This window comes from Melanotaenia boesemani, chromosome 2 (assembly GCF_017639745.1).
Source record: "Melanotaenia boesemani isolate fMelBoe1 chromosome 2, fMelBoe1.pri, whole genome shotgun sequence".
Lineage (NCBI taxonomy): Eukaryota > Metazoa > Chordata > Actinopteri > Atheriniformes > Melanotaeniidae > Melanotaenia > Melanotaenia boesemani.
This window is the reverse complement of record NC_055683.1, coordinates 20,264,802-20,281,105: the sequence shown is the minus strand read 5'-3', so window position 1 is coordinate 20,281,105 and position 16,304 is coordinate 20,264,802. Positions and strand designations below refer to the sequence as shown.

At 40.3% G+C, this 16,304-nt stretch overlaps 1 protein-coding gene across 1 annotated transcript; it reads right to left on the bottom strand.

Moving 5' to 3' along the window:
• Positions 1–1,147: 1,147 nt before the first annotated feature.
• Positions 1,148–13,811, bottom strand: xylt2 (xylosyltransferase II). Its single transcript, XM_041969788.1, has 11 exons — positions 13,636–13,811; positions 9,007–9,550; positions 8,679–8,854; positions 7,102–7,304; positions 6,121–6,201; positions 5,810–6,026; positions 5,297–5,473; positions 4,931–5,187; positions 4,636–4,831; positions 4,052–4,385; positions 1,148–3,770 (listed from the first exon to the last, which is right to left on the bottom strand). Exons 1-11 carry the CDS (start codon positions 13,765–13,767, stop codon positions 3,448–3,450), a joined length of 2,640 nt encoding a protein of 879 aa, XP_041825722.1. The 5' UTR covers positions 13,768–13,811; the 3' UTR covers positions 1,148–3,447.
• Positions 13,812–16,304: the final 2,493 nt, after the last annotated feature.

Here is a 16,304-nt window from a genome sequence, read left to right as displayed (position 1 = left end):
AAATCCTTTGTTTCCCTTTAAATACAAGCACTACTGTGTCGATAAGCTGAGGGTCAACTGCCAGGAAAAAAAACAGTGGAGGAGCTACATCATGCTCTGTCATTTCTGGACAGCTGCAACTGGTCAAAACAACATATACAACCACAAATTGAATCAGAGAAGAGACTGGAGCTTGATCCCGGCTCACTGCAACACTTGTTTACAAATGTTCAGTAATATAGTTATGGATGCCCTTGAGGCACATTGTGGGATGAAACCATTAGAATAGCAGCAGTACTGGAGCAATAAAATCCACAATCTGTGAGTAAAGCAACAGGAAATGTTTGACCTCTGGTTCTATCAGTTTGAAGATGTGCTTAAAAACAGCTGCTGCTGTGTTAATTATTCCTGTGGATAAAACTGGCTCCAGTCTTAGATTAGACAGTTAACAAGTTCTCTGTAATTTATAGCATCTATTCGATAAAAATGAAAATTTAACATGAAATAAAATCACATTAACAGTCAAAAACTTGGCATTTAACACTAAAGGTAGTGCTGGGTTGTTACCTTATGCGTAAGCTGTTCGTTGTAAGGAAAGGTGTTGGACGGGGGTGATGGTCCATCCTCTGTGTCCGAGTCCACCACCGATGACCCGTACGCACTGTCTGAGGAAACCATCCTCATTTCCTCCTCCTTCTTCTGTCCCTCACACAAATCATCCATTGTGCTTCGTCTTAAATATCAACAGATTTCTACTCAAAGACAGTCGAGAACTAAACACACAAACTTCTTTCACTCCCTTTTTATAATGTTTATTACAGCTTGTCTTCTCCTCCTTCTCTGCAGGTGTCTATTACTTCTGAGTCATTTATAATGTAAAATGACCTCAAATTGTTTGGATGAAAGAGTTCTGGCCAGAAACCAAAAAAAAGGCATGTTTCTTACAATATTTATGAAGTAAACCATGTTGAGCTTTTCTTTGAGAAAGTGACAAGGAAGTATTCAGCACCCCCGGGAGCTCCTTTCTTCCTCATAAATACACCATGATCTGCTTCTGAGATGGAAAACTCGAAAAAAACTGCTAATCTGAGACTGAGAAACACTAAGAGCTAATAACATTTGATTTATATGCTGTAGGTAAAAACAAAACAAAAAAAAAAGCACTGTAAAATTTTCAATCAGAGTATTTATTGAGTTGCCAGTCAGGATGTCTCTTGTGTGAGCTTTTCCAGAGGCATACAGCGACAGGCCCAAGTTCCTGACTCAGATAAAACCCACAGAGTCGATGATGCCTTGCCAGCCAGACTGTAGCTGCCCATCACAGCAGCTTGGGCAGAAACTGCCAACCACCCCACAAAAAAAAACTAAAAACACAGAACTGCTTCCAGTGATACTGAACATGTGGAGTATCATTTGTAACACACACACAGAGCAGTCCTAACAGTTAAGAGTGAAAAGAGATGAACAATTTCAATCAGGATACAAAAAATAACATTGGTCTGCATCCATTATTCTGCTCTCTTATCTAAAAAAAAACAAACAAACTGGGGCTTCATTGAAGCAATTGTACTGTGTGAGATAAACAAGGTCACTTGAACTCACATGGTGGCCAATTATCATTTAAGAACACATACGTTTGCAAGAAACTAAGTAAGAATCCAATTTAATACAAAAACATGGGGGTCTTACAAGCTAAATTCTGCAAGCAAATATCCCGTAGTAAACAACTCATGTTTAACACAAAGGCAGCTTAGAGTCTCCTGATTACACAAAAACATACAGTGTACTATTCACCATTATTTTTGGTTGGTGGACTTTAAAAAAAAGTTTACATGAAATGCACCTTAAGAACTTAAATATGAGCAATAACCAACCTAAGAGGCAAACAGTTGTGACAATATACTGCATAAAACAGAGATACGCAGGAGGTACAACGGTCTGCAATTTAAATGCATTGCATTTAAAAGACATTTTTGACATTTAGTGAAATTTATACATTTGTTGTCTCGCCAAAAGAAGACTGACACTATGTACAGTAATGAAGCTACTCCCCCAACTGCTATTAGCTCAGCTTTGAGGGAACACAGAAGAACAGGAAGATTGGCTGAGTTTAAAATGTAAAATGTGGTTTCAACCACAATCACAATAAAACCATTAGATTTACTTAAATAAGATTTTAAAACGCCTTATTTAAGACAATTTGTTCTCTTGATTCATTTTATGTTTTGCAAAGTTACCCAAACAATTACGTTGTAGATGAGCTGGGTGGATTTTGCTGACTTTTTACCAGTTTCTTTACATTTCCTGCCACGACAGTGGTAAAGTGATAAGCTAAGCTAACTTACAAACAGGCGTTATGCCAATCTTCTTATCCAACTCGCTATAAAATAACTGAATCACTTTAAAGCGTTACCTACTTTTTCTTTAATTTGCACAATTGTCTCAAATAAATAACCAAAATGTTAAAAACAATGGAAACTCAAACTTTGACTCATTTGTTCTGAAGCTTTTCAGCAGGTCACATATTTGTTGTGATGCTCATTTTTCAGTTGAAACCTTGAATTTTCTGTCTGCATCATTTATATATGCAATCTAGGCACTTCCTTTGACCAGAAAATAACTCAGGAGACATTTTTTGCTACAATGGAAGGACTATTTTAGGAAAACTAAAGGACAAAACAAATGCTTTAAAAAATTGCTTGTTCAAAAATGATGCCACATGAAACAGAATTAAAAAGACAACTCCTTAAGAAACCCACAGTCCAAGTTTTAAGTGATGTGTCGGTGAAATAGGAGGTGTCCGTGCCTTCTGGTGTTTGAAAAATAAAGATATAATGCAGAAACCGACCAACTTCTACTCTCCATACTGTAACCGAGTGATCTCTAACATAATCTTATAGTAAAGTGCACTTCATCTGTCTGTTCCTTTTGTTTACATAATAATGCTTCAAAATAAGCACAAAAAACACTCAGGTTCCACTCTCCCTTGAAATGAAGACAGAGCAAAGCATGGAGTCTGTAGGGTTTAACAACTCCTTCCTATTTCTTTCCAAGTAGAGTAAAACTGAAAAGTGTTTGAGCAAAATGTGCGCAGACGATTTATAACCAACTACTACCAGACAGCCGAGAGACTGAAAACCTGTGTGCCAGCTGAAAACACGATACAGCTGGCATTCATGTATATATCCATTAAAAAAACATGATACAAGTTTTAGCGCTTGCAGTCTTCTATGTGCAAATTTTCAGCAGTCATACCCTTGTCTCGCAAGTCTGTGTCAACATTTCACGAGAATGTTGCAGCTCCTCAGTACAGGAACATAAGTATGTATGTGCCTTTGAGCTCTTTCTTAGCCTCAGAGACAATATTTAAGCTCACACATATTTTCCTCCAAGTCTCTGATGTAGGTTCAACTGCCCTGCAGTCGTCTTGTGCATATGTAAAAGTCTGCTGTTTCTCTTCTCTATGGGCTACCTGATCCGCCCATCACTTTTGACTGGGCCCAGTTCAGACTTTGGGTCTGGGGATAGGGAGCTCCAGGCAGTCTTGGAGCAAGGTTCCAAAGCTGGGCAGGAGGAAGTCTGGGTGGCACACAGTTCACCTATAATCCAGAAAGTCCCCATGATACCGTCCACCCATGCTTCAAGGGACTGGCCCACCAAATGAGCATTGTGCTGAGCCACCTGCATGGCAGGCTCCTGGGGAGGCAGCTTCAGTACTGAGCTCAGCTGCTGGAAGCTCTGATCTAGGTACAAGTTACCTGGAGGTCCTGAATGGAGCCAGCTGTCCTCTTCTGAAAGATAAAAAAAACAGGAACATATTATGAACTAATTCCCGCCAACAACTATTATTTCTTTCATTTTAACAGCTCTATTTACTTAAAGCTTTTTTTTGTATCTTGAATTTTATATCTGTATTTGTAAATGAGGTATTTATTAACTACTTCCTTGTTTTAAAGTTAAATTAATCCCAACAAAACTTAACAAAACTAAATCTGCGTGGTTAAAAAAAAAAAAAAAAAAAAGCCCTGAAGAATGAAGTGAATGTGTTTAGTGCTGCGAATCCACCTCTTACCTTTACGTAGTGGCTCCTTATTATTAAAGGTTAATGGCATGACGAGGAAGTGCACTTCCGCCATGCGTTCCCATTGTTTTAGCACTCGTACTGTCCATGTGCCGGGCCGCAGGGGGTGCTGCAGAGGTGGTTTGTACTGTGTGTACTCTGCATCCACATCCACAGTAATGTCATAAGATGCTGCCACCACCAGAGCAGGGTCGATCCAGACAATAGTGGCTGTTAGATTGGGACCACGTGCCCACTTCTGGACCGCCAGAGGTTCATCTAAAGGACCGATCACTCCACCAAAATTTCTGAAAATCCTTTCTTTGGGATCCCACTCTGTTCCAATCTTTTAAGGGGCGAGAAAAAAAACAATCCTGACATGACAAGATGAACAGATATACTTTCTTCGGATTTTAATATACAGTATAACATTAAAACAATTTAACTTGGTCAGATTTAGCCTTGATAAAGCTACCCCAAATTTTTCATATCGGGTAGAATATCTTCTCATATAGCAGTTTTTTTTTTTTAGGTAATTTCAAAATAAAAGCTTCTGCAAAAAAAATCTTATGTTATCCATCTCAGTGAGCGCTTACTTCCAGGTTCTTGAGCCTCTCAAATTCTCGAAGATTTGTTTCAAAGACAAGTGTGGCTTGCGGCACAGCCCACACCGCTAGTGTCTCTCTGTCCTTTGACCCCGCAGCCTGGACTTCCTGACGAACCAAGTACCCTTGGAAGCGGTCGTCATAAAAGTACAAATGCACAGAAAGAGGATATCCTACCGGTTCAAACCTGCAGAGATAAAATAAACAGAAGACACAGGAGATGACAACGGCCTCCATTTAACAAAATGTTTAGCCACAGTATCATACAAACTAGATAACAGCCCACCTGCAGGCCCCCACATTGCTCTGAGAAGTCACCAGACTCCTCAGGCCCAAACGAAAGAAAGAACTGTAGGCAGTGAGAGCCACATCGCTGAGGGAGCCCACACCATCCAACTGCTCAAAAATGCTCTCCCAGTATGCTTTGATGGCTGCAGTTCCAGGAGCGTACTGGCCATACAGGTGGGTATCCAGGATGTCTATAGCTTCCTGGTTCACAGTTGACTCAAACTTCCGGGCAAAGAACGTTGGACGGGACAGTTGCTGTTGATGACATGAAAGATGGGCTAATTAGTTACCAGACTAGAGGAAAAAAAAAACAGGGAGGAAAAGATAAGTTGTGGCTGTAAGCTGCCATTTCTGCCGCACTCACCTGAATCCGAATGAGGTCCTGTGGTTTGAAATCATTGGGAGAGCAGCCGCACCAGTCAACAATGTGTTTATACTGGCATTTACAGCCCAGCTTACGATTCCAGTTGGTGACACGCAGATTGTTGTCCACCAAGGTGTCACACATATGACTGTTGCCAAGAACTGTGTGGAAGAAAGACTGAGAAGAAAGTGGAGGGGTAAAAATATACTTCCAGGCTGTGCAAGCAAATAAAGGGTGTTTTGTGTCACAATGAAGTTGAATGATCTCCAACTACAGATTCATTTACAAAAGGTCACAGCTCTGTGGCAGTGCAGACTGCAGCTCTTCCTCTTAGAGTTAACTACACTGTCAGATAAACTACAGTCTGGCACTTCTGCTCCACACACTTCTTCAAGTATTACATTATCTTTGCTGCTAGGCTCTTCTGACTTGGAACGAGCCTGAGACTGACTTGTACATGAAGCTGTCAGTCTTCACTACAGGAGATAAACAGACCACCAAAAGCTTGCTTACCTCAGCAGGGAGCAGTGCGTAGGTATAGAACTGCTTCAGCCCTAAAACTAGCTCATCCTGGGAGTTGATGACATACTCCACAAAGATACGGGTAAGGGCGAACCAGTCGGAGCCACCTGAGACCTCCAGACCTTCTGGGATGCTGCGTTCACCGAGGCGCCACATGTGGTTGTCACATTCATGGAAGAGACGGTCAAGGCCCTGCTTCTTAATAAACCTTAAACACAGTTAAATATGATGAAATGTGAGCCACGAGGCATCCAAGTGTATGATTATAGTGGGTTAGTGGTTTTAAGAATTTCAATCCTCACCTTGTGTTCTCTCTCCCATGAGACTTGAGGAAGTTCTTGTCCCTGTAGAGCGACAGGAAAGCCACCAGTTCATCATTGGTCCTGCAGGGAGGCATTGCAGTGAGAATTTAAAGGAGGAAAGGTTCAACCAAGCAAGAACAATAATGCCTAAAAGGTTGTCTGAAATAAAACACCGACTTGAGTGACTTTAGACTAAAACTAGGACAGGATTAAAGAGATAGGTATGCCTCTCTGTATCCAAGCAATGTAGGCTATAATGCCTTGGGACGGTTCAGAAGCACCTTCAGCTGCTTTGAAAGGGATTCAAAGCTGCCCTAGAAACTCAGCCAAAAAGTAGATTTTTGCTACCAGCTCTATTATTTAGCGACCAAAATAAACCATTTAGCATAACTCTCCTGACAGAGTAATTGTTCCATCAGGCAAATGGCTGTCACTTTCTAATGCTAATAAAGCTGTAAGTCAGTAAGAGACTGACTATTGCAAAAATGATCATCACAATTTTCTTTTCTATGCTGATCTGTCTTGATTTAGATCATAATTGTTTGTTAATGTTGTCAATTTAAAAGAAAAGGCTACGTGTATTTTCGATTAAATATGTACCAGAAGTTGTCATCTCTTTTGGGGTTTTTTTTATGGTTAGCGGCTAGATCAGAGGTGCACCCCCACCAGCTAGTGGACTGGAGTCTGCTGAAGGATAAAAAATATCTTGATGCTTATCATCAAGCTTGGCATGAATTTGAGAAACTCAAGTCTGAAACTCCACAAGTTTAAGAGGTAGTCTATGGTCATGAATGCAAGCTTTAACAAAGGCAGGATTTAACACATCATGGATCATTAATATTAAACATATTTATAACTAGTATGCAGCTGCAATTCAATAAAAGAAATCTGCAAGTACAAACACACACAAGTGACACTATTTTGACTGATAACTGGACGTTTATCCTAAACTTTAATGTTCTGCGTCCACATCTGACTAACCTTGTCGGGAAGTCTGTTGCACTAAGATTGATGAAAAAATCCCACTTCCATTCCGGGATGGCCAGCAGGTCCTGCATGCTGCGTAGGTAGGCCTTCAGAAGGCTGGCTCCTCCCCAGATGGTCACCATCCTCCACGGCGTGACTCGTACATTTGGGAACTGCTGAGCTATCTGCAGAATCTCCCGATGCATGTAGCCAGACCGCTGGAAGGTTTTATAAAGCCATGGGTCAGTTATGAAGTTAAAACTGGTTCTGAACCAAAATTGTAATCTTGTTCAAGCTTGCAAAAGTTCCAGCAAATCTGCAGCTGAGACTGTGCCAAGAGCAGCAGACAAAATTGGTTCATGTTGAAAAGAAGCTTTATCTGAGAATAACAATAACCACATGTATGCACTGCACATGAGTCATCATGCTGCAGAAAGAAAAGTCTAAATCTAGTTGTTTTTGCCTGTTTTTACTCCTTTAAGTGGCTTCAGTTGACAGGAGCCTAGAGACAGAAAAACTGGGCATAAAAAAAGAGCCTGGGGCATTTTTTGGAGCAGAAATCAAACTTAATGAAGGATTAAAGGATTAAAAATGTTAAAGACACAAAAATTAGGCTTTACGTAAAACATTAACACTGTGAGAGTATGTTTGACTACTGAAACTGTAAGGTGGAAAAAAAACATTTTAACTTCTCTTTGGAGATTAATTAGTTTATCAGCTGATTAATAAACAGTCTGTTTAAATAAGCACAGCTACTAATGGTTATGCAGAAATAAATAGACGGTTTAAGAGAAACAGACACTTGTAATTTAGCTATTTGGGAACATAAGGATAAGTTGTGTTAGGTGAAGAACAGGTTGTAATTAATTTACTTTGCACATTCATTTCATGGTACAAAGATTGGAGATTTATTACTTGAGCTTCACACTTTGTGAAAATCTGTGGGCATCCTCTCTACATTAAGAAACAAAATAGGGGAGACGAGGACAGAAGAATAATCTCAACTGTCCATCTGTTGACAGGAAAAAAATACGAGACTTGGATGATAAATTGCAGAGCAGCCAGAAGACAGACTCTGACCTGTTTTACAGCCTCATCTTTCAAACAGAGTTTTTCCGCAGAGATGGATGATTTAAGGCCAGCAAAGGGTGCAAGATGGTGTCTGTGGTGTGAGTGTCGCACTGGCTTATTGTTCATCACTGCCTCTGGTGAGCTGCTCCATCGTCATTTGGCAGCAGAACAGACAAACTCCCCAGGACTCAGAAACCACTTCAGCTACAACAGGTGCACTGACTATATACACCCCGACTCTGCTCAACACTACTGCTGCCTTTTGCCCTCCAGCCACATACAATACTAACCTAAATCCAGCCACTAAAAATAACCACACGTATCTCTATCCAGGCTAATCCCTTTTACCACAGTGTGAGAGCGGCGGGATAAACTTAACCTCCGTAATGCAGGGAGATCTAACCATTTTTGTGCAGCTTCTGCTAAACTGTGTCCCAAAGATTCCGTGTTTCTTTAACATGAACACCTAAACTAAGTATAACCAGGACAGAGACTATGTGGTAGTGATCCGCTGTGACTACCTTGTCCACATGGATGTAGTAATAGTGGTCTCTGTGGTATATAGCTTTGATGAGACGCTTGAGCTGTCGCACAGCACGTCCATGGACCATCAGGACGAAAGCTACCCTGACGGGGTTCTCCACCTTGGACAGGCTTAAGTCCAGTTCACTAGTAGTTTGAACTGGCTGCGATACACCTGGCCGAAAAGGAAAGAGAGAAAAATCGTTAAGCAGGGTCTGGTAGAGTGAGCAGATTATTAAAAACATTTTATTGTTCTTTGTGCATATTCTGCCCACACCTCTTTAACATGAGTGCCCAAATGTCAGCGCAAACTTTAAACACTCTCACCAAGTTGAGGACAGAACTGAGGGAGAACATCTGGCATAAGTTGCCCGGCCTGATGCTGGCACACAATGTTGGCGATCTCCTGTCTGCACTGCTGTGACCCAGCACGATGAAGAGCAGACAGCGCATCCTTGCCTGTAATATCACATTTAGGCATAAAGTCACTATTAGGGGCTTGGTGCGCGCCATCCACGCTGCCTGGCTCCCCCGGTATGGCAGCAGCTGGTAATTTAGCTGCTCCTTCTACGCCACCGCGGCTCTCGCTGAAGTTGCGGCTGCTTGACAGATCATGAGGGACTACGCCATCTAATCCAGCTGCTGTCATCCCCCGCTCCTGGGGAGTCTTCTTCCTGATGCTGGGCTTTCCTCCTCGATGGCTGTTCCCTTTCCTCTGTGCGCTGGCCGCTGTTCCCCCCGTCCTCTCTAACCTGGCGTTCCATCTGCCTCTGTTTCTCCCAGATATAGAGTTTGGTTTCTCCCAAAGTGTGGCGTCTCTCTTTGGGTCTTGGTTGTTGTGGTCAGGCAGCTTAGACTGTATTGTTTTTCTCTGCAGAGATAGCGCACAAAAAAAAGAAAAAAAAACAAAACACTTTATAACCAAATCTATACTCAGTAAATCCACAATAACATCTTGGATAAACATTACTGAGGAGGCATTGAATTATAATCCAAGAATGACATAAGATAAACAAAGACTTCCACTGAGACAACAGCAGAAAGAACCCCAGAGGGAAGGATGTGTTTACTTGTTGTTCTCATTTCTCTCATAAGGGTTATTTTTAGCTGAGCCTCTGCTTTTTGGTGAAGCTCATCTGCAACACTGGATAGTCACACATATTCAAAGACAATCCAGTGAGTCACAATGCAGACCTCAAACAAACCTGAGTCTGCTCTCTCTTGCAAAAAAAAACAAAAAACAAAAGATAAAATGCACACACATAAATGTAGGTCAGGTGTTCATAAACCCTTCGTGCAAACATTAACAAGCCGTGTTTGTGGGCATTATTTTGGCACTGTAGTAGAAAAAATAATCCTGTTTAGCTAATGAATATCACGTGATAGTTAACTACTTAACAGAAATCAACTGCACAGAACTAATTTTAATAACTGCTGGCGGACAAGAGTTGAGGATGTGTATGATTAATTCAGACGCACATTTCTTTTAATGACTATGGCCTTATTTTTTCTTTAATGAGATTAATTGCATTAATACTAAGTATGTTATCTTGTCTTTGTTTTGTGTGCTACTTCATGACATGTGGATGTTAAAAAAAAATCCAACAACTGAAGCTTAACAGCCTAAAACATCATGACATTGTCCTCCTCAATCATAAAATCTAAGCTAATTTAGTATTTAGTGTATAGTCATAAGTCGATTGAAATGCACATCATGGAAAGATTAGCTCCAAGGGAACTGCAACAGTGTTTTGTTTTGTTTGTTCCTTACAGGAAAAAAATCATGTCTCATTGAAAACACAATATGAAAGATATGTAAACATTGGTTTCAAGTCGCTATTTGTATAGAGAGCAAGATAAAAAGTCAATGAGGTTGTAAATATTACCCAGTACCACACAAATCTAGGTCTTTTCCAAAGTTAAGTTTCATTTTTCCCAGTCCTGTGCAAGATTTTAGTTTTAAAGCAAAACAATGTAGAAAATCAGTCTTGCAAGAGCGCAAAATCACATTCCACAAATGGAAAGCATACTTTAAAGAAAGACAGAAAAAAAACAAAACAAAACTGAATTCAAGGCATTTTTAAATCTTCTTGCCAAATAGCATCACATTTTTGGCACACTAGATTAGTGGATCGCACAAACCCTTCTGAAAATACACACATCAAAAAGAGGAAGGAGAACACTGTGTGGGCCGAGTGATTTCTGCCTCTTTTTAAAGCAATATGGCAGAATGTGGGCTTGCTCGTCTCACACCGCTGGCATGCAGGCAGCCCGGAGATGGTGGGAACACAAGAAGAACAGGGGCTGTGCAGAAAGACCAGGAGCCAGATGATACGCTGCCAATACACCAGCTTCCAACCAGTACTGTACAGTGAGAGCTGCTGATTGCCAAGTCTCTCAAACTCGTCACGGTGAGAGGCATTGTGGAGCAGCTACATATGTTCTGCATGCACTGAAGTATGCTTGTTACCTTCTGCTGAGGCGCTCGTTTCTTAGTCACACCAGTGCAAGTTTTACATATCTGTGAACGCAACGTGTATGACAGTATTGTATGTGTGCATGTAAAACATTAAATTAAAACTGAAGTGCACTTGAATTTATAATGTCTGAATAAATGGTGTGAAGAAATGTGTGTGATAATCAACCTGCAAGCAGTTCTTTTATAATAAAAACATATTTGCCATATCTCATGTGTTTTTAGAGGCCTTTCTTGAAGACAGGGAACATAATTCTTTTTAGAAAACAATGATTTTAACACAAAAGCTTCAAAACATCATTACTATATAAACTATTCCAGCAATACTGTGTCAATAATTCTTGCTAGCACTTTATCTTTCTGTGTTGGCTTCTCACTACAAATTGTATAAAAACACGAGTGAGTGGATCGCTACGCCTTATGTCAGCCGCCAGAGAAAATGTTCTTGTACATAAGCCAGCCATGCAGCCGCGGCCAACATTTCAATTTTCCTTATCACTCGCTTTCACAGCTTTTAATTAAGACCATCATGTCAAAACCATACTGATTCAAAGCGGAGTTCTTTACTTTCCAATTAAAAGTGGAGTAAAATCATATCAGCGTCCCCATCTGCTGAAGCAAGAATCAGCAGCAAGCACTCGGCTCGGCAAGAGAAGGCGGGTAAGCAGAGGGTGGCACAAGGATGACAGTTGTCGTCTTCTGTCCTCGCAAGATTCTTTTGACTTTTTAGCACAAGGGCTTTAATAATAATGCATGTGACTGTGTTCACACATGCACAGAAAGTCACTGATTAGAGCAGATTTGAGATAACAGAGGGATTGCTGAGCATGAAGGAAGTGTTCACTTGAAGTGATGATTAATATGCATTCTCAAGACTGAAATTTGATTCTGCATGTATGAGTCTGCAAACATGCAAAGACCCCATGCTGACATTTGCATACATATCTGCCAACACAGTTGAATAAAACCTGACATGTGCAATGAGGAGCAGTGTCACATGTCTGATGCCGTGATTTGCAGAGTTTGGAGAAAATTTGATTATTAATATTGTGAACAATCTGTGCCATTCTCTTTTCCCTTGTTGTGACTAAATATAGCATATTCTTATCATTCCAATCAGTGTATATTTGTCCCAATTACCAGCCAACAAAACCTATGCACAGCTGAAATGTCAAGGGTGAGCACCTACTTCACCTTTTTTTTTTTTTTTTTTAACAGTATAACAGCTGTATTTAAGTTGATGCGTGTTCAAACCTCAATGAATATGAAAAGGGAGCAAAGAGCCTGAAGGGTTACATGAAAACGGTTGAAAGAATTCTGCAATATGATGAATCACAGTTTCTATAATGACACATTTAAAGGAAGTTTGTTACTTCATTTTGGTTGCCATCACTTATGATAACGCAACAGTAAAAGGTAAACACCTGAGAAGCTTTGAGTTCACAGATTAGCTCATGGTTTAAACTGAAGTGATTTACAACTAATAATCCCCATGGCAAATGCAGAGAGGCGGCTGTCTACAGACTACTGATCCTTATTTTCGCTCCACTGTGGCAAAGGTCACACATTTGTTCCCCGTTCAAGCCACTGTTACATCTGCTACCTGATGCAAACCCTGGAGGTGCAGATCTTTAACCTATCTGTGTGGGGAAGAATATCATACAGTCCACACCTGTCACATCATGATAAAGAACAGCAAGGTGTCAGCTTCAAGCTTCAGCTTGCTTTCCCTGAGGTTTCACGGCTCTCCACGGGTGACATCTGTTAGCAGCTCACCTCACCTTTATTTAGAGGGAAAATGGGACAGTCGCTGCCTCAAGGTATTGCACTCCAGGTGTGCTAGAGAGGCACAGGGATAAGATTTCCACAGAAGACTTGGCCTCTGGTAAATACACTGTTTCAGTGGTATGTGGTGGGGGGAACTTGTTTCACTTATGTCTTTATTTCTGAGATATTTTACCCGATTATGTTAAAATAAATATTTATATTGATTAACTGTTTGTCACTAAACTTAAATGACACTTCACTTTTTCAGACAAAGTTGCTGTATTTTACAAATAACTTCCCATCAGATGTTCATTGTGGGTTTGATTGGCTTCCTCTATCTGAATGTCAGGATTTCACAACTCCAGTGAATGAAAATGAAATAACGTTACTGCCCATTGAAAGACCACTTCTTATTCAACTATTATATTTAGAGCAGTGAATTCATGGTTACAAATATTAAGCACGTTGTACTTTGTCTCGATTGTTGTGGTTTTTGTGGCTAGTGAGACAGACGAGACGGGACGGGGCTGGTGTGGATGTGGAAACATGTTTCGAAGCGGAGCAGCGCTCTACTCAAACTGCTAACAGCTAGCATCAGCTAACGTTACTGTATAATAAAACACAGTGAGCTAAGCTAAACGCTAACAGCTAGCTCTACAATTAACCCCAAACGAACTGACATGTCAGAAATAATCAGCGGGACTGTTTCTTACCTCTGCCTCGCCTTCCTCTAGACTTCTCAGACTCCATACCACAAGCCCTTGGATCAGGAGGATAGTTAATGCGGCGGCAATGGCTAGTTTATAACGTCGGACAAGCTTTTGCACTCTTACGCTGGCCACCATTTTTCCAACTCCAATTGACGGTGAGCGCGTGCAGGGCGCATTCTGAACTGCGCGCCCACGCGGGGTCGCTCTATAGCTTAACCAACCCCTGCGTGCCTCCATAAAAATAAAGTTATGTTATAGAATCAAGCACCTTTTTTCTTTCTTATTTGTTTGTTTTAATTTAATACTCAGAAATTCAGTTTATATGGCTACTTTGCTTTGCTATAGCTTTGAAAATATAATCAAGTAAACTGCCTTTTATTGTCTATAAATAAAATATCTTTATACACACACGCACGCACGCACACCTACACACACACACATATATATATATATATATATATATAATGAAGATACCTGGAAATAAAATACGTTCTTCTCCAATTGCGCTTGAATTTTCTTGCTCTTGATATGAACAAATGTCCTATAACTCATCAACATAACAGTTGCTTTGACACTCATACGAACAGAAAAATTTAATAACAAATTAATCCAGGTAGTTCTTAATAGTGATGACCTTTTCTTTGTCAAACATTAACTCACATCATTTTACTCAAGTTTTTTTTTATTGCAATACTTTTAGAAATCCAGCATATTCTATGTTTAAGTGTTTTGAAAACAGCCTATGACAAATTTAACACAAAATAAAGAGATTTAGTGTTGGATAGACTATTTCTTTGTAACAATGCTTCTTAGGAAAATAGAAAGTATGTTTTTCTCCTTTTCATATTTTGCCATATTTTTAGGAAAATGCATTTGTTGGATGTGGAGCACAGTTGTTTATGTGGGTTGTGCCCCTGAAAAACTTGCTAAATCTTCTCTTATATTCTTATTTTGAGCTTCTGGTACCCCAGATGCTGGCAATTAGGTGTTAATTGGTGCCTGATCAGAGGCACCTGTAAGCATAGACCTCTACAATTGGTGTCTGCTCCAAACACGCTAAGTTAAATTGATTTGAAAATGGCTTGTGCCATAGGGCAGCTTCAAGCTGGTGTTTTGCAAAAGCAATTTGTAGCATTATTTGGAGTGAGCCTCTGCACATTCTTCAAATCGAAGGCCAAGTTCCTTACAACACAAGATTTCAGAAAAGTCGTGAATTAGGCATTCTAGGAGGACGACGCCAAAAGGCTACGCACTTGGGAACTGTTGGCAGTCTCCTACAGATTTACAGTCAAAGTTTGTTGATCTCCGGTCTCCGAGGGCTGCCAGGAGGTCTAGAATGACTGCCCTTTGTTGTTGAGCCGATTTGCTCTGGTGGTCAGCAAAATGTGCACTGACTGAATAGGTGGAGGAATTTTATATTCAGTGATAAGTCCAGATTCTGCCTAAGGCAGTTGGCATATAGGGTCAGATTGTGGAGAAACTGCAGAGAACACTATGCTGGATTTAGCATCAATAGGCTAATAGCTTTTGGTGGAGGCAGTGTCATGGTGTGGGTCAGCATCTCTCACATGAAAAACAAGAGTTGTCGCCATGGAGGCAATCTAAATGCTGAGAGATGTGGACGTGAGATTCTGCAACCAGCGACAATCCCATATTCCACAGTCTGCAACAGAATTCTGTCCTTAGAGATGACAATGCTCATGCTCACATTGTGGGGTTTATAAGAGACAACCTTCAGAATTTTGGAGTGGAGAAGATGAACTGGCTTGCCTGCAGTCTTGACTTCAATCCCGTTTAACATTTGTGGGATCAGCTTGGGTATGCTGGTCATGCCAGAGGAACCATTACAACCACAGTAACTTGAAACAAATGCTGTTTGAAGAATGGGACTTGTGTGACCAGGCTGATGACCAGCATGAGGAGGAGACTGTGTAGGGTTCTTGCACATGTTACTGAGACCCCTGTTTATTAAATGAATAAATTATTAAATTGCCAATATGCCCTCTTTCTTCAGACTTTAATCATCCAATCCACTACACAACACCAAACACGAGTCAAAAGCAGAATAAGCTCTTTGGCATTGGCAAAGAAGATTTTACACATTTTTTTAAATGGGCATGACCCACATACTCAACTCTGTTGCTCATCCCAAACATGCATTTTCCTAAAAAAATGTGGTGCCATTTAAAAGGGAAATAAACAAGCTTTCCAATGGAATGTATTGCAAATAAGCTTTTTTTTACAGCAAAGAAATAATCAATCAAACTCAAATGTCCTTCCTTTTTGTGTTAAGTTTAGATGGGGGGATAACCTTATTCTTAAAGGCCTAACTGTATTTGAGTTTGGCATCTTATCAGAGAAATTCATAGCTACGGTTTTCCATCACCAAGGATGCACAATATGCAGAATGCATAATTAATTTCTTATTGTTGTCTTGGCTCCACAAATCAAATTCAGGAAGCCTGGGCCACAGCTAGATATGTGGAATGCATGCTTAAGAGATCTAATTAGGATGGATGTCAGTGGTACTAATATGGCAAAATAGATGGTTGCACATTGCTTCTAAATTCTGAATAGTTAGTATGTTTTTTTTTATATATATATAGATTAAATAAATAAAAATAAACAATTGGGAGTTTAACCGAAAAACAAGTGATGTTTTTAATAGTTTT